Source organism: Lissotriton vulgaris, chromosome 6 (genome assembly GCF_964263255.1).
Source record: "Lissotriton vulgaris chromosome 6, aLisVul1.2, whole genome shotgun sequence".
Taxonomy (NCBI): Eukaryota; Metazoa; Chordata; class Amphibia; order Caudata; family Salamandridae; genus Lissotriton; species Lissotriton vulgaris.
The window spans coordinates 194895331-194916952 of record NC_141694.1 but is presented as its reverse complement, the minus strand read 5'-3'; the positions used below and the strand labels follow the sequence as shown (position 1 = coordinate 194916952).

Below are 21622 nucleotides of genomic sequence, written 5' to 3'. Positions count from 1 at the left end.
ATTTTGGGCTACATTTGGGATGGTATCAGGCAGGCCTGGCTCTAGGGTGGTGCGATCGGTGCCACTGCACTGGGTGTTGTCCCAGGCTTGAACGTATCCTCAGGATCGAATCGATGCTCTGTGGGGTCCACCTCTCAACTGCCCCAAGTCTGGATTTAAACAATACACAGACTAAAGGATGGTTAAGCGAGGAAAGGAAAGGATGGGGACAGCAGGGAGGGAGACCTGTGATAAGTCACAAAGAAAAGGAATAATTACTATCACATTCCTTTATCTCACTCTCTTTCTATTCTTTTATACCCCATACTTCCACTAACCTGTAAAAGAAAATAACGATGGCCTGCTAACAGGAGTGTCGAGCTTGTAACCTCTCCTCCTTCAGTGTCCTGTAAGACACAAGGATATGTTACACCAACCCTATCATGTTATCTCATCTATAGAACACTCCTGAATATATGTGGTTATACCTGAAAAGGTGAGAAAAACACTTCAGCTCAATATGACTCACAGTCACTAACACCCCTGTGAAAAAAGAACAGCAAGCAAGAAATGAATCATTATCATAGTCCATATATGCTTATAATTCAGGGAAGCATACTGTAACATTCAATATCAGTTCATCAACGTATTCTAATAGCATCCAATCTTGCTCATGAAGAGTTACGTCACTCACACAAGCTTAGTTCATTAGTATGCTGTAAGGGCAATGGAATACCCCCTTATAATGTAGGTCTTGTACATCTTTCCCTCGCATGAACTCCGTAACGACTCAGGGGGGAGTTCGCCAACGCAGGGAAATGAAGACCTCTATGCAGCAGCAAGTAAATACCAGATCTTTAGCCAACGTAAATTCACACAAAAGTTCTGAGGGTCAAAGAGCGAACTGACTCAAGCCACAAGCCTAAACATCAAAGGAGCTTTATGATTGAGTCAGTAACAGTTTCCGATACCAGGTACCGGCAAAAGAACATCAACACCCACTCCCAAAGAAATCCGAAGCGGGGAGACTCAAAGGAACTGAGCCGCAAATCCAGAAAACAGAGTATTGGAATAGTGGTGCCGCTGGCACCCTTACCACAACCACAACACAGAGAAAAAGCCAAGGCGTCCGGAATCCAAGAATAATCGGCAGCGGCTCTCCTTGCATCTCGCCCTAAGAGCACTTCTGCATCACGTGATGATGCGTGGATAGCACGGCGTCCCACATCATGCGGTGTGCCGAGGATGCTGGGAAATGTGGTTTATTCCCACCTCAGTGTCTGCCTGCGCGAACGCTGCTGCCGTGTCCCCTGACAGGTGTTGACTTGGGGTGGGGCGTCATTTTTGAAAATGTATATTATCATTTTAGGAGCACCTGCTGCCACGTTCCTGGCCTCCAGCAATTTTCAGATATCAATTAAAATGTCAAGATAACTCTGGTGATTAATCGTCTTTCTGGAAAGAGACCGGAGGTTTGTCCTGGGGAAGTTTTGGCTCATACCAAGGTAGCACAGAGGGTTAAAATTCCTGGTGCTAAGAACGTGTATTATGCAGATAACAAAGCTCATATAATGTAAATATATTAGTGTGTTACTACTTCTCTAAGATAGCTCCTTTTGTAACGTCATTTATAAGTCAAAATCCTAATATAGAACATTGAGCTATTAATTGTCATCAAAGAGCTGCATACAAACTGCAAGGTATATTTTGGAGCAAAACCAGAGGGGATGATAGACGGAGTATTGAACATTGCAAGCACTCACCCCCAGTCAACTGATCTGGGTTTAATCCATCATTATTCTTTAGCTCACTGCACCACCCAAGTTCAGACAAGGCCATATGCAAATCAGTCTGACCCTGTACCTCATGGGAAAAGTCTAGCCGAACTGCCAAGCCATGTCTTCCCTGGACTGGAAACAAGCATCTTGGGACCAGTTTCTGGCTAATCAGCCGTCTTCAGCCAGGCTAGCTTGAATCCAGTGGCAAAGTGAGCAAGGGACCCACGTCTGGGCATACCCTGACAATTTAGGGCGAAAAAAAGCAAAAACTAAGGGGATGATGGACGGAGTGTTGAACATTGCAAGCACTCACCCCCAGTCAACTGATCTGGGTTTAATTCATCGCCACCCCAGTTCAGACATGGCCATATGCAAATCAGTCTGCCCCTGTGCCTCATGGGAACATTTCAGCCCGAACTGCCAAGCCATGTCTTCCCTGGACCAGAAACAAGCATTCTGGGACCGGTTTCTGGCTAATCAGCCGTCATCAGCCAGGCTAGCTTGAATCAAGTGGCAAAGTGAGCAAGGGACCCACGTCTGGGCATACCCTGCCAACTTAGGGCAAACAAAGCAAAACCAAAGGGGATGATGGACGGAGTGTTGAACATTGCAAGCACTCACCCCCAGTCAACTGATCTGGGTTTCATCCATCATCATTCTTTAGCTCACTCGGCCACCCCACTTCAGACATGGCCATATGCAAATCAGTCTGACCCTGTGCCTCATGAGAACAGTCCAGCCCAAACTGCCAAGCCATGCCCTCCCTGGACCAGAAACAAGCATCTTGGGACCAGTTTCTGGCTAATCAGCCGTCATCAGCCAGGCTAGCTTGATTCCAGTGGCAAAGTGATCAAGGGACCCACGTCTGGGCATACCCTGCCAACTTAGGGCGAACAAAGCAAAACCAGAGCTACATGTTTTTTTCCCAGTCTTTCATTATACTAATTTTATGAAAAGGGTTCATTTGGGTAGAAAACAATTCTTATTATTAACCCCTTCTGTGCTGGTGACGGAACCACTCCGTCACCAGCCACGGACGGGCTGTGCTAATGATGGAGTGGTTCCGTCACAGCCCGGCCGGCACGCCTGCGTGGCAGCGATTTCGCGCCTGCGCTGAGCGTTCTATTGAGCGGGCGGGGCCGTGACGGAACCACTCCGTCACAAGCACAGCCCGCCCGAGGCTCGTGACGGAGTGGTTCTGTCACGAGTATGGCAGCGCCGCGCGCCCCCCACTTAGCGCTGCGGCGGAATTATCGCCGCAGCCAAGGGGTTAAAGAGAACCCCTAACAATGATGTTACGTTTTAAATTCGGAATTTGTGCTTTTCCAGAATAAGGACTCACACTGTATTGCCTACCAGTATAGATGACTTGTCACTCCTAAACTACACCTCGTAGTCCTGTCTGATGTAACATCTCCTATACACTGATTTACACATGTATGATTGTCTATGTGAATTGTGTGTGTGATGTAAAGTGCTGCGACACCTTAGACTGGTATGAGTGACACTGTAAAACTAAATGAATCTGAGAGACAATGGTTATGGAGACATAAGGGGCATTGTTAAAGGCGGGGCACAAGTCCTAAAAAAAGAAGTGGGGGGACGCTGATGTCATGACAGGAAGTGACGTCACGAAAGGTGGCTTGCACCATCAGACTCATTGCCTCCCCTCGCTCACCCCTTAGATGCGATTGCATCAGAGAAGCCAGCGCGTGAGCAGCGTTCTGAATGGGCTCCAATCTCGCCCCAGAGAGGCCAAAGAGTGAATGTGTGGCTCCATTTGCTCCAGTTATCGATCTTGCGGTAAAATAAGTGGGGGGACGCCGTCCACCCGCATGGTACCCCGACTCGAGCCCTGGTTAAAGGGTGCTAGTGAGAGAATCCATGGCAGAGGTGGTCATTGGGGCTGTTGAACAGACATTGTCGCACAGGGCGCCACCAGCGCTAAAGCCTGCCCTGGTTTCGGGCCGACTTAGGCTACATTTTGGCCCTATATTTGAACAGTCCTGTGCTTGGCTTTTATTAAAATCTGGCAGCACACTGAAGGCTGCACGGAAAAGGGGCTACCAAGACCTGTGGCCCGAGCCTTGCTTGGCTTAGCCTGTCTACGTCTAGATGTGGTACTTTTACTATAACAAAAGTAAACTATTACCCTTATGGATGTGTTCGTGTATATCAGTTTTCCTTATACACTAAAAATGTATTAATTCTGTCCGTGCTTTCAGCCCTTTTCTGTGCAATCTGCGCGTCCAGTAGAGGTGTCAAGTGCTGCCCGGGGTGGGCCGGGGCAGATCCTCGGGATGGGGTGGGGGCAGAGGCGGGGAGCGGGCGGGAGGCTTGGGCGCCCATCTCTATGGAGCCCGGCCTTATCTTGGCAGCAGGCCGCCAGGGCTTTGTTTATGCCCGATCAAAGGTCTGCCGCGTGTGAATGATTAGGAGCGGCGGGGCCAGTGTGAGCGCAGAGAGCCGCTGCCACTGCCACGCAGAGCACCATGGAGGCCTACGACCACCTCTACGACTCGGTGCAGCCCCCGCTCTACGAGGAGATCCCCGACGGGCCCCCGAGCTACGAGCGCGGGGACAGCTCCTCGGGCAGCCCGGAGAGCATGGAGCTGAGCGGCCGAGGCAGCCCGGACAGCCCCTTCCCCGCGAAGGAGAGGGCGCCCTCTGGAGGTGACGACGGACAGGACTCCCCGCCGGCCCTCTTCGGCCGCTCAGCCTCCACCGGCCCCGGGTCCCCGCTCTTCTCCCCCACCTCTCCCACCGGCGTCTTCAGCCCTACCGACCCCGCAGGCTTCAGCCTTTCCCGGGGCAACTTCCCCCGCCAGGTGCCCGAGAGCAGCAGCAATAACAACCCGGGGGAGGAGGACAACTCCCAGGCGGGCCCCCTGCTGGACATCTTCCTCTTCGTCAAGGTGAGTGCTGCCGCCCCAGCCCCTCCGACTGCACCTGACAGCGCGGGTTTTAAGGTGCGCACCTGAAATGCCGCGAATAACTGTACCATTGGGCAGGAGTGGATGAAACGTGTAGGAGAGTGCACGTGTAAAAACACAGAAAGTACATCGAAATCACGCTATTCTTAAAAAAAACAAAAAAAAAACACTAGTGTCTGTCTTTCGAAAATAAGGCGACGTGTTGGCAAAAGCAGCGGGCGTTCCTGAAATCCTAGCTGCAGTGTGACAAAAATACATAATTAACTACTAATTTATTTTCTGAAAAAAGGCACACTTCCACTTGAGAATTGTAAGCGACATTTGGGCAACAAGTAGTGCCTGTCTTTTGAGAAACCCGGTATATTTCTGAAACAATTAGGGACTGTGTCAGGAAAGTAAATGAAATGTATGCAAAATGTAGACCATACCTTGAACATCAAGTGTGACTTTTACGCAAAAGTGGTTTCTGACAGTCTTCAGTGAAGTGCTCTTTTGGAGTAAAAGTAGATACCGTCCGTGGACATAGGTACTTGAAATTACTACTAGCAGCCCCTGGTGCAGATGGAAGAGGTACTAGCCGGACAAGTTTATATCCGGTGCTGACCTTGGTTAGTTCGTGAGGTGGCATGACCGAATGGTCAGTGTCGCAGCCAGCTATACCGCAGGTGACAGCGAAGCCAGAGATGACGGAGGCTCTCATATTAGCAGACGACGGTTTTATTTTGCATTTCTCACTACCTAGCAATTAGTATGTACGTCTGATTATTAGTAATGTGTTTGAAAACCAAGTAGCGTTTTTCTCAAACGTATGGACGAAAATTAAACTCGTGTTTTTTTAGGTATAAATCCCCTGCTCCATGTGTCTCCCTTCCACCAGGCCCTGAATGTGGCTGTCTGCTATCCCGAGGCTTTCAATGAATATCCCTCACCCTCAAACTCTGATTTTTACGGAGTCAATGGTGGTGGAACCATTTTGTGGGATCTGAAAGTGTTGCATTAATCCCAGAATCAGTGCTTTAAATGGACAGGTACTGTCAGGTACTAAGTACCCCCACTTCTTCATTTTGTTAGGGGGGGGGGCACCACTTCGCAGTTCTGATGCATTTCTTTTAACAGGAGAGTACCTGAACTAGGACAGTGAATTCCTGCACTTCAGCACTTCCTTTTCACGTACTGTCAAAATGTAACCCAGCAACCACAGCTTTGGAGAATGCTACGCGGGGTCCCTATATCCGTAAAGCTTTTGACTTTGGTAGAGTCGACAGCCACATAGCACTCAGAAGTCAGTTTTCGTGCCCCCCCCTTTTTTAGAGGGTTAGGGCGACCCTTTCATGTAAACATGCGTAGCAGGCCCTATGACCACCAATGACCAATGGTACTGGACTAACTACTAACCTTGGGTTCCAGAGAGCGCGCTGCCTGGCGGAAGGCGCTTCAACTTCACGTCAGGGGGAGTAAGCGCTCAGGCCGGCTTTAGGGCAGTGCGACCTGTGCGGCCGCACTGGGCGCTGCCCTGAAGGGGGGACACTGACCTAAGGTGGGGCGCTCCAGTTAGCAATGATGTTCGATTTAAAAGCGCCTGATGCGGGGTTCCTTGTGCGCTCAGCTTCCAGGCAGCAATAAAAATGTCAAGATAGCTCTTCTGATTAATGTTCCTGCTAGAGAGAGAGAGAGATTGGAGTTTTGTCTAGTGGCAATTTTGAAGCACTATAAAGTAGTGCAGAGGATTAATGTGCCTGCTGCAAAGAACAGATCTGTATTTTATGTGGACAGCTGAGTGGATTAGTAAAGCAATCCTTTCCCAGCGTTTTACAAAAAATGAAATGTGGTTGAGAGAGGGGCTATGGAGAGACGAGCGTTGCTTTTGGCGGGTGATAGTCAGGGAATCTGTGGAGGGGGCCATATTGGGAGGGAGTGTGCCAAAAAGGATTGTCGCACCGGGCGCTACCAGTGCTAAAGCCGGCCCTCCAAGCACTATATAAATGTACAGGGCCGGTCCTAGGGTTCATGGGGCCCTGGGCAGAATAGGAAAATGCGAGGCCCCTATAATTTGCATACGAGTTAACTTAACAGGAAGTGACATCATAGGAACTCCTTTCAATTGGCCATTAATTATATTTATATTGTTTATAGCGCATGCCAGTGTAGCACTGCCATCTGCAGATGTAAGCTAATTGGCAACATAGTTGAAAAAAGCCAGGTTTTAATTTTTTTCTAAATTGTTTCAGAGTTTGCAAGGAACTCCATGTCTCTGTTTATTTTAGGTGTTTCCACTTTTCCCGAGGAGGTTTATCGAAGAGCTCCCCTAGGTGTGTTCCATATGCATTTCTCCAAGGTACTCAGGACCTATGTTGTGAGCAGTATACAGTGCCTTGAAGGCTACTTCCTTTCTAATGGGAAACTAGTGTAGCTCCAACAATACATGAGAGAAATATTTGAACTTAGAAATTCTCATTAAGAGATGACCTGCTGTATTTTATAAAAGGTGCAGTTTATTCAGAGATCACAGATTATATGGCATTGTTGAAGCCTTTTTGCAAGAAGCTACTTACTGAGTTTGGATGTGAGTATAACGGTTAAAAATTAATACTTAGAAAATGGGTTCCTATATTTTACATCTGTATTAAATAGAAATACATTAAATGATTTAAAAATTGTTATTGTTCTATTGAATGGGATTATGAATTTATAGAAAATGGGCCAATAATACAATCTTCTGCCATTTTTAAAAGTATTCTTGATGAGGGTGAAACCTCCAAACCACTCGGAAGTGTGAGGCATGCCTTGCACACAACAAATTATTAAATGTTACGTTAGGTACCTCTGCATTTCAAAGATCCCAAGTTTCCCGGCCTCCTACCACTTTGCATGGATTCTTCTCCTCCTACATCCTTGAATGTAATGCTCTTCACCTCAGCTCTTAATCTCTCTACCAGCCTGTCCGCATGGATTCTGCCCATTACATCCATCTCTCCTCTTCCCTGTCTCCCTTTCTGCCAGCCCACGCCTTTAGGCTGGCTGAAAAACAAATGAGTGGGTCTCTAAAAGGGGTGTGGTCTACATAATTAAGGGTGTAGCCTAAACAGGGTAATCTAAATTTCTGTGATTCCACAAAGAGTACAATCTGACCAGTACTTTGTTTCCTCTCTGGGCTTTCCGTGATTGAAAACAGAAGTATAACACAACTGACATACACCTAAAAACAACCAGGAGTATTGATTTTGTCAATGGTTGTTAGCTGTTTCGGATAAATGAGTAACAACAACAAATTATTTTTCTTTTACCTTGTCACTGTTTTGACCAATGAGTGCCTCCTTCACACACATTTGCACAGAATCACACCTGCAATTTGAATACTGTACTGTTGCTCTGTGTTCTCTGCAGAGAGGCCATGTATTGAATGATCATGCATTCTGAACACCTTTTTGATCCCCAGGTAGGCACAGTGAGAAAGTTATACTGCCTTCGGCCTCAAATACAAAGCTCTCAATTGTAGCCAGTTATAAAGACCTGGATGCAACTCAATACAAAGTGTGCACCATACAAGAGTAATATGCTGTGAAACGAATGACAGAAACACACATTTTGAAAATACCTAAGATTTTTAAGGAATGCAAAATTAAGTGCAGCACGTGAACCACAAACAGGAACTAATTTGTTGCCATGTACTACCCTAACATACATTGTCAGACTGAGACAGGAAATAGGCCCCAGCACCGAAATAAAAGTGGCCCCCATTAGTGAATTAGACAGCTAAAAAAATGTCTGTATTTGCAAATTATATCAGTTTTTAATTTGTAAAGACATGCTGTTTACGATTGTGTAAGGTATGGAAGACTGAATATATATTTGAGTTTGCTGGAAGCAATGTTTGTTTTAAAATATCATGAAAATCAACATTAAAAAAAGTCTCATATGACCATAAAGCAGGCCTGTAAACATAAAAAAAACAGCCTACATACTGACCTGACAGATTAGACCGTTGGGCACAGCCGGATTTGATTGCCCTATAGGTCAGTCCGACCCTGTAAAGTGTCATACCTCATTGTGCAGACACTAGACCAGTTTTTTTGCAGGTCAAGTTAGTACATGAATATAGGAAAAGATATGGGGCCGTTTCAATCTCCGTTCTAATTAATTGCTGGGTGTAAGACACGTAAAGCCTTGCTCCAACCACATGTTAATGCTGTGTCTGCTTCTTTGCCTGCACCCCAAGTCTCTGTCATTCTCACACCTATCTGCTCCCCCCCCCCCTTTTTCTCACCTCTATGCTTCCTTTCCCAGTGATCCCTCATCCTAGGTGATCAGATTTCACGTGACAGGAAGTAATTCTATTCTTTGTTGTGCGCCCTGCAGGAGATCCTGCTTTTCATTCATACAGGGGCAGGGCGCACTTCACACATAAGGGCAGTTTAAGTACCTATCAAATCGCTGCCATCATCGCGCAGCTGCAGCGATTAGGCCCTGTGAGAGGGGCCAGCAGGGGAAATGGGTAGAACCTTTAAACTCTTAGGGGGCCCCCTGGGCCTCGAAACACCGAAGTCTTTAAAGGTGCGAGGCCCCCCTCCTGCGACCAGACCAGGGGGCCCTGGGCAGCCGCCCATGCTGCCCATGCCTAGCGCCGGCCCTGTAAATGTAATACAATTACAGTAAGAAAGTATCCACTGATAGCTTATGTGGTGCCCCCTTGGCTGAACTGGGTGAATCCACACGATGAAATAGCGCATTCCAAAATGGGCTTGCAGGAATGTTAAAATAGGCCCACTGTATAGCCTGCCTCTGAATCCTCATAGGCTTAAGCAAGGTCCCGTTGAAAGTTTGGAATGAGGTTGTGGGAATGGTTTTAGGTAAATAGGCTGCGACTTCGAACCTTCCAGACTTCAACAGGAACCTGCCTCTGAAATAAATCCTTCTTGTGAAATCAGATGCAATGGCAATTCTGGCCAAGTGGGGCGCTGCTGGCTGTCTTTGCAGCGTGCTGTGGTTCTCGTGCGTTTTTTTATGCAGACATGACAATGCACCTTTCATTGCGTCAGTTAAAAGTAAACCATGGTAAAGTTTCTTTTCAATGACATTTTTTTCGCCCGAAAAGTCCTCATTAATGTTACATTTGGGAAGGGGGCGTGAAGGTCAAAACTGTACCGACCGATCAGTAGCAGTACAGGCCTAAGCCCTATCTAGCAGCCTTGAATTCATTTTGTCTTTATGTTACTATGAAATAATTTGGTGTCGAGTATATATTTTGCCCAAGTGGAAGAATTGTTGAATCTTCTAGAAAAATCGTGCAATCCATCTAAGAAGTCAATTGTAGACTTCTAAGAAAATCAGGGGATGTGGAGACAACTTCTGCGTAGTTGAGTATTCCCTGTAGTTGAATGTTTTTGCCGGTCTGAAACAAGCAGTAAAAGGGGTGTGACACATAGTACAACGTGTTTGGTGACGCTACATTTGGGATGAATGCAAGAAATCGAAGCCACGTTTCACCTGATTGTCTGCCTAGTTTCAGATTACAGGATAACAAGACCATGTCATCTCTCTGCTTGTAAAACAAAAGCGAGTAATGTTTGCCGTTGTATTACGATAGTGCTGCCGTATAGAAATTCACCTCGGCGTGAACAGAGTCCAGTGTTGTCATCTGTCAAATATACGGATTACGTGGCTGCACGCTTTTTAGGTCTGTTGCAGACACCTTTACCTTTTGTTGGTTGACCTATTGTTTCCAATACGTACCATATTCTTAGAATTGGCTTTACCTCTGCCCCATACTCATGTTTGGATAACTTTTCTGGTTGTATGATAGACCAGTGCATGCCTCAACAACGCATGCCTAAACCATGCGGTCTCAACCACGACCACGTCTTTACCATGCATGCCTTTACAACAATTTTCGTTGTAAAGGCATGATTGGTAATGGCATAAGGGGTAAAGATAACACCCAGTCTCCCTACCCTGAGGCCTAAAAACTGCCCCCCAGCACTGCAGCCCCCCCCCGCCCAGCCCTAAACACTACCCAGGTCCCCACCCTGAGCCCTAAAAACCAGCCTCTGGTTCTGCAATGCACCCCACCCGGTCCAAAAAACGACCCCAACATCTGCCCCCGGCCTGAGCCCTAAAACGGCCACAGGCCAAACAAGCACTGGTGTTGCCAATAGGTCTCGCAGTAGGAAAGTTGGAGCTATTGGTTTTGTAAATGAAAAAGCCCTTTATGTTTTTAAAATGAAAAAGAAATAAAAGGCATTGTTATTTGCAATTGTAATGGCTCCAACTTTCCTACTGCGAGACCTATTGGCAACGTGAGTGGTGTTGCGTGTGTGAGTGGCGTTGCGTGTGTGAGTGGCGTTGCGTGTGTGAGTGGCGTTGCGTGTGTGAGTGATGTTGCGTGTGTGAGTGGCGTTGCGTGTGTGAGTGGCGTAGCGTGTGTGAGTGGCGTAGCGTGTGTGAGTGGCGTTGCGTGGGTGAGTGGCGTTGCGTGGGTGAGTGGCGTTGCGTGTGTGAGTGGCGTTGCATGTGTGAGTGGCGTTGCATGTGTGAGTGGCGTTGCGTGTGTGAGTGACGTTGCGTGTGTGAGTGGTGTTGCGTGTGTGAGTGGCGTAGCGTGGGTGAGTGGCGTTGCGTGTGTGAGTGGCGTTGCGTGTGTGAGTGGCGTTGCATGTGTGAGTGGCGTTGCGTGTGTGAGTGATGTTGCATGTGTGAGTGGCGTTGCGTGGGTGAGTGGGGTTGCGTGGATGAGTGGGGTTGCGTGGATGAGTGGGGTTGCGTGGATGAGTGGGGTTGCGTGGATGAGTGGGGTTGCTTGGGTGAGTGGCGTTGCGTGGGTGAGTGTGGTGTTGCGTGGGTGATAGTGGGCTTGCGTGGGTGATTTCCCTTTTAATGAATATTTATTTTTTTAATCATGGTGAGCTGGCCACAGACATGTAGCCCCTAAGCACCGACCATACCCTTGTATATAACCCCCAGCAATTAAGGTTGTTGCAGGGTTAGAAACAACTCATGCAGCATAAACACAGGCAGGGCAAAACAGTGGTTTCACAGCAGAATCGGCAGTCTGAAAACCGTAGCAAGGCACAGGGTTTGGGGGACGGTCAAGCAATGAAGAGACAGGAAACAAATGAAATGGGGGAGGGGGGGCAGGAACGATTGGAAAGCTCGCAGAGGAGGAGAGATAAAAGCTGCAAATGCAGTAATAGAGTGATAGATAGCAAATACAACTTTGCTCAGGGTACTTTATCAATATGCGAGGAACATCTTTATTGTTGTAAAAATAAACCAGTATCTTAAGTCAATGTTGGGTATGTGAGACAATGGAAACAAATTCAGCTGGCACACCGAATGGTAAATTGATTATTTTTTTTATGTGGAAAATGCACAAAATAATTTAGGCAGTAGTTTGGGACGGAAAGATGTACGACAACTCCTCAGGTAACAAACCGGTAGTGAAGTGAATATTACAGTACATTTGCTTGTGATTAAATTGTCGTATGAAAATGGATTAAAAAAGGGAGATAAACGGAGACAACACTTTACATGCAACTAGCCTTTGGAGTGAAAGAAGGTCGTTTCAGCGGTACAACACAGAGAAGAAGGGCAATAAAAATGGCAATTTTAGTTTTTAATTTAAAAAAATCACTTCATATCATAAGCAACTAAAGTTCGAACATTTTTAATTAAAAGAATAGAAAAAAAGCCATAGGGAATTCAAAATATCAGCGAGGTGATTTTAACTTTTCCAACAACTGTAGTCCGTGAACATGTGAATGTAGGTAACAAAAAAAGACAAGAGGAAAATAAAACGAAGCAAATTAACATTAACAAAGCCAATATATGTGGCTTTTGTGTAGTGCACACACATAGGGGCACATATGCTGATACAAACGTACAGAGAGCATGCACACAGGCCAACTAAACACAAGTAAGCCCTTGCATGTATGCCAGCATATTATTACCACACATGCGTCAAGCACGAGGAGTGAAAGAAAAAGATAACCAAGAGCAGCACGAGGCACACAAGGCTATGGAGCGGCAGACAACAAGATGGAGTGCACCAAGGGATGCGTGGTGAAAAGCATAATAAAATGTCCATGGGGAGTACGGGGCGATGCGTGTCAGGAGTGCACTGGATTCTGCACTACTACATGTGTGGCGGATACGGGGTGTAATTTATCACTTGAGCAAGCGAGTGAAACAAAAATCTGTCGTAAGCTGCAGACGAAAGGTCAGATAAAGAATGGCAGGATATTTTGCCCCTTTCAGTCCTCCACTGACCCGGACCCCACTGCCCATTAAGCATTGAAGATTATAGTTCCCGATCCCATACCTTTATTTTCACACTTCGACCGCTGCCGTTTCAGGGAAAGAAAAGATCTTCTATCGATGCTCTTTTCAGTGCGCTGCTGCGTGTGTGAACGTTTTTATTTCGGGCAATGGGGCCAGGATTTCATACCAACTGTTAAGGCAACCATAGTCAAACCGATGTCAAGCAGGATTACTTTGATGAGCTAAACGTGATCGCAAATCTGCACGAAACAGAGATGCTTCTTGTTCAATCCCAAATTCAACTCACTGATTTCCCGAGCAATTAAAAAAAAAAACGCGGTCTTCCTGGCGCCACAACCTCTGGCAGAACAAGCAAAAGCCGGATGGGGGCGGGAGAGCCTGGTGGGGAGATGCGCGGAGGGAAGACGGATGGGGGTGGGAGAGCCTGGTGGGGGGGCGGGACATCTCATTACAGCTTTGTTAATTAATGTTCTGTTGTTACTGTGAGAGCTAGACGTTCTAGTCCGATCAGTTGGCCGTGATCTGGCGAGGAGAGAGGTCACGCTCAACTATGAAGCACAATAAAGTTATCTACTTCAAAATCCATGAGTTTCAGGATAGCAATCAGGACAAAAAAGTAAAGACGAAGAGTGGCGAGAGACGGCTGACAACCACGTAAGATTTAGGAGAGTCTGTCTGCGCCTTCGTGGTATATCAAACAAAGTGCAGAGCAGTGGATAATTTAAGCTCAAAGTAATGCGAGTAATACAGCATGAGGAAGGTGAAAGGCAGCGACGCGACAAGCAAAAGCCGGAATGGGGGCGGGAATGCTAGCGAGGGGAGGCAGGCAGATTAGGAGGGAAGTCGGATGGTGGCGGGAGAGCCTGGGAATGCGAGAGGCTGGGCTTGCGAGAGGCTGGGCTGCAATCAGGACAAAAAAGTAAAGACGAAGAGTGGCGAGAGACGGCTGACAACCACGTAAGATTTAGGAGGGAGGCAACGACGAGAAAGGAGGCATGGTTTAGACAGGGCGGAACTGAAGTGCTGGCGGGCAGAAAGGACGGCCATGCGAGGTGGGAGGAGATTGAGGCGTCCGCAGCTCTAGTGTGGCAGGCAGATGGCGGAGGGAAGCTGGAAGGGGGCGGGAGAGCCTGGGGCGGGAATGCGAGCGAGGGGAGGCGGATTAGGAGGGAAGCCGGATGGGGGCGGGAGACTGGTGGGGGGGCGTGCCTGTGGGAGGGTGATTGAGAAATGTTGCGGCGGATTAGGAGGGAAGCCTGATGGGGGCGGGAGAGCCTGGTGGGGGGGCGTGCCTGTGGGAGGGTGATTGAGAAATGTTGCGGCGGATTAGGAGGGAAGCCTGATGGGGGCGGGAGAGCCTGGTGGGGGGGCGTGCCTGTGGGAGGGTGATTGAGAAATGTTGCGGCGGATTATGAGGGAAGCCTGATGGGGGCGGGAGAGCCTGGTGGGGGGGCGTGCCTGTGGGAGGGCGATTGAGAAATGTTGCCGATGCGCGTGCATGTTTAATCACGTGGTTCGCGTGAACTGCATGAAAACCGCGGGGCTGAAAGCCCTTTGGTTTCATGATGTTTTCGCCACTTGAATTCTCGCTCCGCTCGATGCGCTTGCGCACATCGATAGGTCGCGAGACCTAAAAACGACCCCACCCCCTGCCTCCAGAGTGAGCCCTAAAATTACTCCAGCCCAAAAAACTACCCCAACCCCTGCCCCGTCCTGAGCCCTACAATTACCCCAGTCCAAAAAACGACCCTGACCCCTGTCCCTTACCCTAAGCCATTAAACGGCCCCCAGCCCTAAAAACTACCCGTCCCAAATTTCGCCCTAAATCGTAAAATGGCTCCAGCCATGAAAATTGCCTCTTCCTCCCCGCCATAAGCCCAAAAAATACCCCATTGAAAACTCCCCCAGTCGGAAATCTCCCCCTTCCCCCCCAAGCCCTACTTACCAACCCACACCCCGGTCCTTCCTTTCCTGATCCTTCATGTTCTTCTCCCTGCCCGTTCGGTCTCTGGAACTAGACTGCTGACTGCCCTATCCATGCCTATGCCTGGTTCCGCCATATGCGTTGTTAAGGCAAGTGGTCTTCCGCTTGCGCGGTAACGGCATGCGTGGCTTAGCTTGCATGATTAATGCAGTTTCCAAACTTTGCTTTTTCTCAGGTGTTTGCTTTTGTATCAGTGACTTTCCTCCCTATTGTTGCGCTTGTCCCACCTAGGACCATTTAGGTCTCACAGTATTCAGAGTGGGTAAGTTGTATTTCATCTACTGCTGCCTTGATGAGACTCTTTTTCTGTACCTCTCGACTCCATAAGTGTGCATATGTTTTGTAGTACTCTCCCCCACTTCATTTTTAGTTTCAGTGCTCCATTAGAGTGGATTACTTCTCAGCAGCTGCAAAGCACTACTGAACCCTGTCCTTACTTTTATTCTCCTCCTACCCTAGCCCCGCTCCCATCCTGCTCTCAGTAACTTTATTTGTGTTAACCAGGGCATGCCAGCCACACAGTGCTCCTCGGCCACATCCTGTATCATTCTTCTTCGTGTTTGATTTTATTGTTGTCACTGTGTTGATCTCTTTACATTTGTAAAGCGCTCTGATACCCGCAAGCAGCTGATCAAAATGAATCAATGGATGCGATAGGCTCTCTAAAGAGAAGATATAAGATCTTTTGCACGATAAGCACTGGCAAAGTCAATTGATCTGGCTGTTTTGTAAGTCTTTAGTGATGGCAAGGTTTTGTGTTCATGGTGGTGTGGTTCAATAAGTGGATGCAAGACTGAGTAAAAACTTAGATGTATGAGTATGTTCAAGGTTAAAATCAGAGTATGTACTTTTTTAAGTTCAAAAAGTAAGTTTATTGAGGGAAAGGAAAATAATAATACAGAAAAGATTATAACAATGAAAAATTACATACAATAAAGCAATTTTGATTTGATAAACAAAGATAATAAAAGTGTAAGTCAGTTGAACATATATATAGGAATATGTCAGTGATGTACAAGTAATCACTGAACAAAGGGTAGTTACAATCTATGATAAGATGCATAATGTAAAATGAAATATAATTTAACAATATAATGTCAATGTGAGGGAAGTCATGGAGGTTTAGACACTTCTTGTTGGAGGGGATTCAAAGACACAGAATGTCGGGCACTAGCATCAACAAACAATGTAACAGGTGACCATAGATCTGAACGTTTCAATGCCATATGTATCGGGTATACAAGGGTTGTGTCCAGTCTATGATTGTAACAGACAGCATACCACCATGCATAATACAACAATTTGGTACAGTCTTTCCAGTTCTTAGTTATTTGCTGGAAGGCAACTGCTAGCAATACATCTATTATCTCTACATTAGAATTACAATCCGCCTAAATAGGAGATAAACTTCCTAAGAAGATATGTGAAACAGAGAAAGGGTAACAGGAGTCAAAGATCAAATTGATTTGAGACCATATCTTTTCCCAGAAACTATGAACAGGTGTGCATGTAAAAAATAAATGGTATAGATGAGCATGTGGCGAGGGTTAAGTCCAACACACATTTGAGAGTTCAGTGTGTCTTGCGCTGAGAGTGAGTGGGGGAAGTAGGAGTCTGTTGTATATAAAAAAGAGCATCTGTATGGTATTCGCAGCTCTAGAGGACCTCCTGAGTTTGAACCAAATTCCGTCCCACAATTCTATGGAACAAGAGACTTCCAAATCTTTTTCCCAAGAAAGCTCTACTTTGTTTTTTAGGGCTCGGCCTACGTCACCACGAAGTGGGGCGGAGCTCCGAGCTCCTATTGTTATAAAAGAAAAAAAAGGTTTCTTTAGGGCTCGGGCCAGAAACATTCCTTAGTGCGCGTGCTTTTTTTATGTCATCTGCATAGTGATTCGTCTTCGCTGTGCTGTCTTTTTAGTAGCTTTGACGTGATAGGCTATATGTAATTTGCGTCCGCCATTTTGGGCATTTTCTATGCGGTTTCGCGCACGGCAGTCCATAAATATCAATTAGGAGCTGTCAGGGTGCCTCGTTAAGTGAATCCAGATGGCTGGGGCGCGTTCACCATTCAGCAGCGCTCCGCGCGCAGCTGCTGCATGCCAGGCCGGGAAAGGGCTTCATTAGCCTCACTCATCCGGCGCTGAGACAGCAAGACACGGGGGCCCACGCCCCCCTCCCTCATCGGTATCGGCGAAGCTCGGCCCACCCTGCCTACCACCTACCATGTAAACGAGAAGCAATAGTATCGAACGACAACCCTCCTGCTTCTGGGCGCTATCGAAATACAGACGTTATTTCTCTCGGTGGCAATGGAACTAAAACGGCATGCTTCTGGGCGCGAGCAAAGAAGAAAGCTTATGGCCCTCCTTCCGAATTTGCGATCCTAGTTGTTTATGTAATACCTATTGTCACAGTAGTGTAGTTATTTAGTTCTTACTCTGCAAGATATTCTATGTAATACGTTTTTTCTGGGCAGTACTTTGCTTATGCTTATTTTAAAAGCATCTTTTACTGCTCGCTACTTTTTTTCATGGTGCACTTACTTATTGTATGTCTTATCCATATTACGCCACACGTCCAGCACCCCGCTCTGTCGATAATCGGCAAAAACGAGTGTGTGTGCCGCGGCTTTTAACAGAGCGGCGTATGAATCCTATGTTCGGCATCTGACGTCATAAAGATGTGACATTGTAGCTAGCGTACATTAGTCAGTAACACGGATGACGTACTCAGCCTAAAGAATATTGGCGGCCATATTATAATGTGAGTTTCTGCCAAAGGTCATTCCACGGTTTTTAAAAGGAAGAATAGTAACTCCATTGGGCAGACTCAGACATCTTAAAGATGTTACGTTGTAACTAACATACATTAGTCAGAAAAACAACGAGGATGGACTCAAACAAATAAAATATACGGCATGAGCAAAGGATCAAATGAAAAAGCATTGTCGGAGGTTCTGCTCATCCTAGGGTCTCTGGGTTACTACATCATTTGGCTGTTTCAATGCCTATTAATTGATATAATATGGGATTTACTATAACTGAAGAGTCAGTCATGAGCACCTCTTCAGACCGCACCCAGGGGCGTAACAAAGGCCCCCGCAGCCCCTGCAGTGCGGGGGGGCCTCCCAGCTCCAAGGGCCCCCTCGGGCCCCCCTCACTCAGTTTCAGTGGATCCTCAAGTCTGTGTGCGCAGGCGCACCATTTAATTCATGATTGAAGTTCAATCATGAATTAAATTATGCGCACGGAGGCGGCCTCCCCATTATTTAAATGGAGCGGTGCAGTTTTGGTACCGAGGCCTCTAATTGTTTGGTAATGGTGGTGCGCATGCGCACGCCCGGGGCCCCGGCGGGGTGGGTCCACAAGGAACTTTCACCTCTTGGCGCGCGCGGGATGGTGAATTCAACTGTGGAAGAAGAGTCGGACTAAAAATGAAATGAAGCAACAGCGGACCTGGGGGGGCCCTGGCCTGGAATTGCTGCCGATTCATTTCACAGGTAAGACAGATAGAAGAAAACTTAGTAGAGGATTGCCAACGCCTGTTCCTTCACAAAAATGACAAACTCTTCCGATATGAGAACCACTTTAACTTATTCCAAGAGTGAGTGGGCGGGTCTGATTGTCTGCTGGCTAACTCATATCTCAGAGGATTTGCGTCTGACTTTCCTACTTTGCCTCTGATGTCCGATGCCTGATGATGCTCCAGCTGCCAAATGTTATTGTCTGTCTGCTCCCCCCCCCCCCCCACACCCCCTTTTTACTCTCTGAGTCTTGCTTCTGGCTCTGAAGCAGCAGCAGGAGGAGGGAGGGGCGGCAGAGAGACATTCGGAGGACCGAGAAGGCAGCTGAGAGGCCACCCGATGAGGGAGGGGCAGGAAAGAGGCCAACATCGGAGGAGAGGCCAGCTGATGAGAGAGGTAAGGCATTAGAGAGTCCAGTTGAGGAGGGGAGGGCCTCCAGCCCAGGTCAGGTGAAAGTAAGAGCAGCAGAGAGGCCATTGGAGGGCCGATAGGTCAGCTGAGAGAGAGAGAGGCCATTTGACAAGGTACAGGGAGCAGGTCAGTAATGAGAGGCCAGCTAATAGGAAGAAGCAACAGCGAAGCAAATGGGAACCAAGAGGCCAGCCATAGTTGCCAAGGTTTCAGATTGCTATATGTGACATTTTCATAATTCCAATGCAATTATGAGTGACATTTTTCAACGACTATGAGTGACACTTTATTGTAATCAAAATTAAGCAATTTAGACAACGGAAACATAAATATCACAAATGATACCCACTGGAGCAACGAGAAACTCCAAGAAGATTTTAAAACTTCAGCAAAGCATCAGGAATGGAAGAGCACTTAGATGAGAATGTGCAAGGCACTCTGCTTCTAAGGACGTCATGACACTGACTGACCCCTGCCATCTCCAGCCCTCCCTGAGTTCTGAGGCGCTCCCTAAGTGGAGAGAGAGAGCAGAGAGAGTGGAGAGAGAGTAGAGAGATTGGAGAGAGAGTAGAGCGAGAGAAGGGAGAGTAAAGAGAGAGAGAGGGGAGAGAGTGGATAGAGTAGAGAGAGTGAGAGGCAGTGGAGAGACAGTGGAGAGAGAGGCAGTGGGGAGAGAGACAGTGGAGAGAGACTGGAGAGAGAGTAGAGAGAGTGAGACAGTGGAGGGAGAGACTGGAGGGAGAGACTGTGGAGGGAGAGACTGTGGAGGGAGAGACATTGGAGATAGAGTGGACAGAGTTGAGAGAGAGAATGGAGAGAGAGAGATAGAGTGGAGAGAGAGTAGAGACTGACTGACTCAGAGTCTGAATACTGACTGACGGAGAGACTGACTGGCTGAGAAACTGACAGAGAGAGATAGAGACTGACTGACTGAGAGAGACTGACTGACAGAAAGAGAGAGCTAGAGAGACTGACAGAGAGAGAGAGACTGACTGACTGAGAGAGACTGACTCAGAGAGAGAGAGAGAGAGTCTGTGATGGAATTGGGGTCAAAGTGTGTATGAAGCTATGCAATGCCTCTTAAGATTGCTATTGTCTACTAATAAAAATGTATTATCAAAATGTGCTCTTTGTAGTTACATCTGCTTTTGAAATACTGCATTGTCACACTGTCTAATGTTTTAACCCCTTCGCTGCGGCGGCAATTCCGCCGCAGCGCTAAGGGGGAGGCGAGGCCGCGCGGCGGTCCCGTGCTCGTGACGGAACTGCTCTGTCACGGCCCTAAGGTGAGCTGTGCTTGTGACGGAACGGTTCCGTCACGTACCCGCCCGCCCATTAGAACGTCAGCGCAGGCGCGGAATTCGCGCCGCGCAGGTGCGGCGAGCGGGCCGTGACGGAACCGTTCCGTCACCAGCACAGCTCACCCGAGGCTCGTGAGGGAATCGTTCCGTCACGAGCATGGAAGGGGTTAAAACAGAAACGAGAAGGAGCAGTGGATGCACTTTTGTCAAAACTGAACGATGAGTGGGCCCGATGTATATCATGACAGGAGTCTGCATCAGGAAACCCACCTAAAATTGGGCAAACTTCCCCGGCCTACTAATGGCAGGGAGCCTGTAATGAATGGACCACCACCTATGATATCCTGCTGGCAGACTAAGCCCAACCTTTAACTCCACCGTCCAGTGTTAATTATAACTGCTGTAAAGGTGACAGTAGTGTAACAATCGCCCCGCATCCCCTACAGTATGGCGGGTCACTGGCCTGAGAGCTCTAGACTGGCACGGAGGATGGGAGGGGGGCCCCCTCCATGTAGTTTGCAGGGGGGCCCCCTCAAGTTTCGTTACGCCACTGACCGCACCCCACCCCTTCCCCCGTTGTAGAAGGCCCAGCAGGACACGCGGACAACAGCAAAGACTTTTTGGAGACAGGCAGCTCCTGCAGTAGGCTCTGGCGCCAGCGAGCTGTGGTCGTCGAAAATCGAAGCATCAAAACACTGAACGTGTGGGCAAGCGCGCCTCAACAGTGCCTAATCATCGGTTCTGGGACCATTCATATTTCCCACTTTCGCATCAGCAGCACAGACGGGAAGCTGGTCTGGTCACACACATTCCACCGGGCAGAGGTCATGGGCACCAGGGCTGGCAAGGGCCTTTTGTGTACCTCCGCCATAAATACGGGAAGGCTGCGTGGGAGAGAGGCAATGGGGTGGCAGCATGTTGATGGGAAGTTCGGAGTCAAAAACAACAAAAACAAAAGAAATCAAAGCGGTCACATCATCAACGCTTTTTGTTTTTTAAGGTTTTTGTCCTAAAGTAACTTAGAACTCTGTATGTATCAAGTACTAGTATAAGGCCACTAGCCCAGTGGATGTATCAGTTCTCAACAGGGCACAGAAGCGTCTGTCTCTTTCCGTCTGTGGTGAAAGATCTAGCCACTGCCTAGTGTGAGTGCACAGTGAGAGTGAGTGCAGAGAGAGAGTGACTGCAGTGTGAGTGCAGAGTGAGAGTGAGTGCAGAGTGAGAGTGAGTGCAGAGTGACAGTGAGTGCAGACTGAGTGCAGAGTGACAGTGAGTGTAGAGTGACAGTGAGTGCAGAGTGACAGTGAGTGACAGTGAGTGCAGAGTGACAGTGAGGGCAGAGTGACAGTGAGTGCAGACTGAGTGCAGAGTGACAGTGAGTGCAGAGTGAGTGTGAGAATAACAGTGAGTGCAGAGTGACAGTGAGTGCAGAGTGA

General features: G+C 47.8%; 1 protein-coding gene across 1 annotated transcript in view; it reads left to right on the top strand.

Moving 5' to 3' along the window:
* Positions 1-4200: 4200 nt before the first annotated feature.
* The window catches only part of CLIC5 (CLIC family member 5), a 593433-nt gene continuing 576011 nt past the window's right edge, over positions 4201-21622 (top strand). The window contains exon 1 of the mRNA XM_086926227.1: positions 4201-4672. Within this exon, the coding sequence (XP_086782353.1) occupies positions 4250-4672 (423 nt within the window). The 5' untranslated portion in view covers positions 4201-4249. The remainder of the gene's footprint in view (positions 4673-21622) is intronic.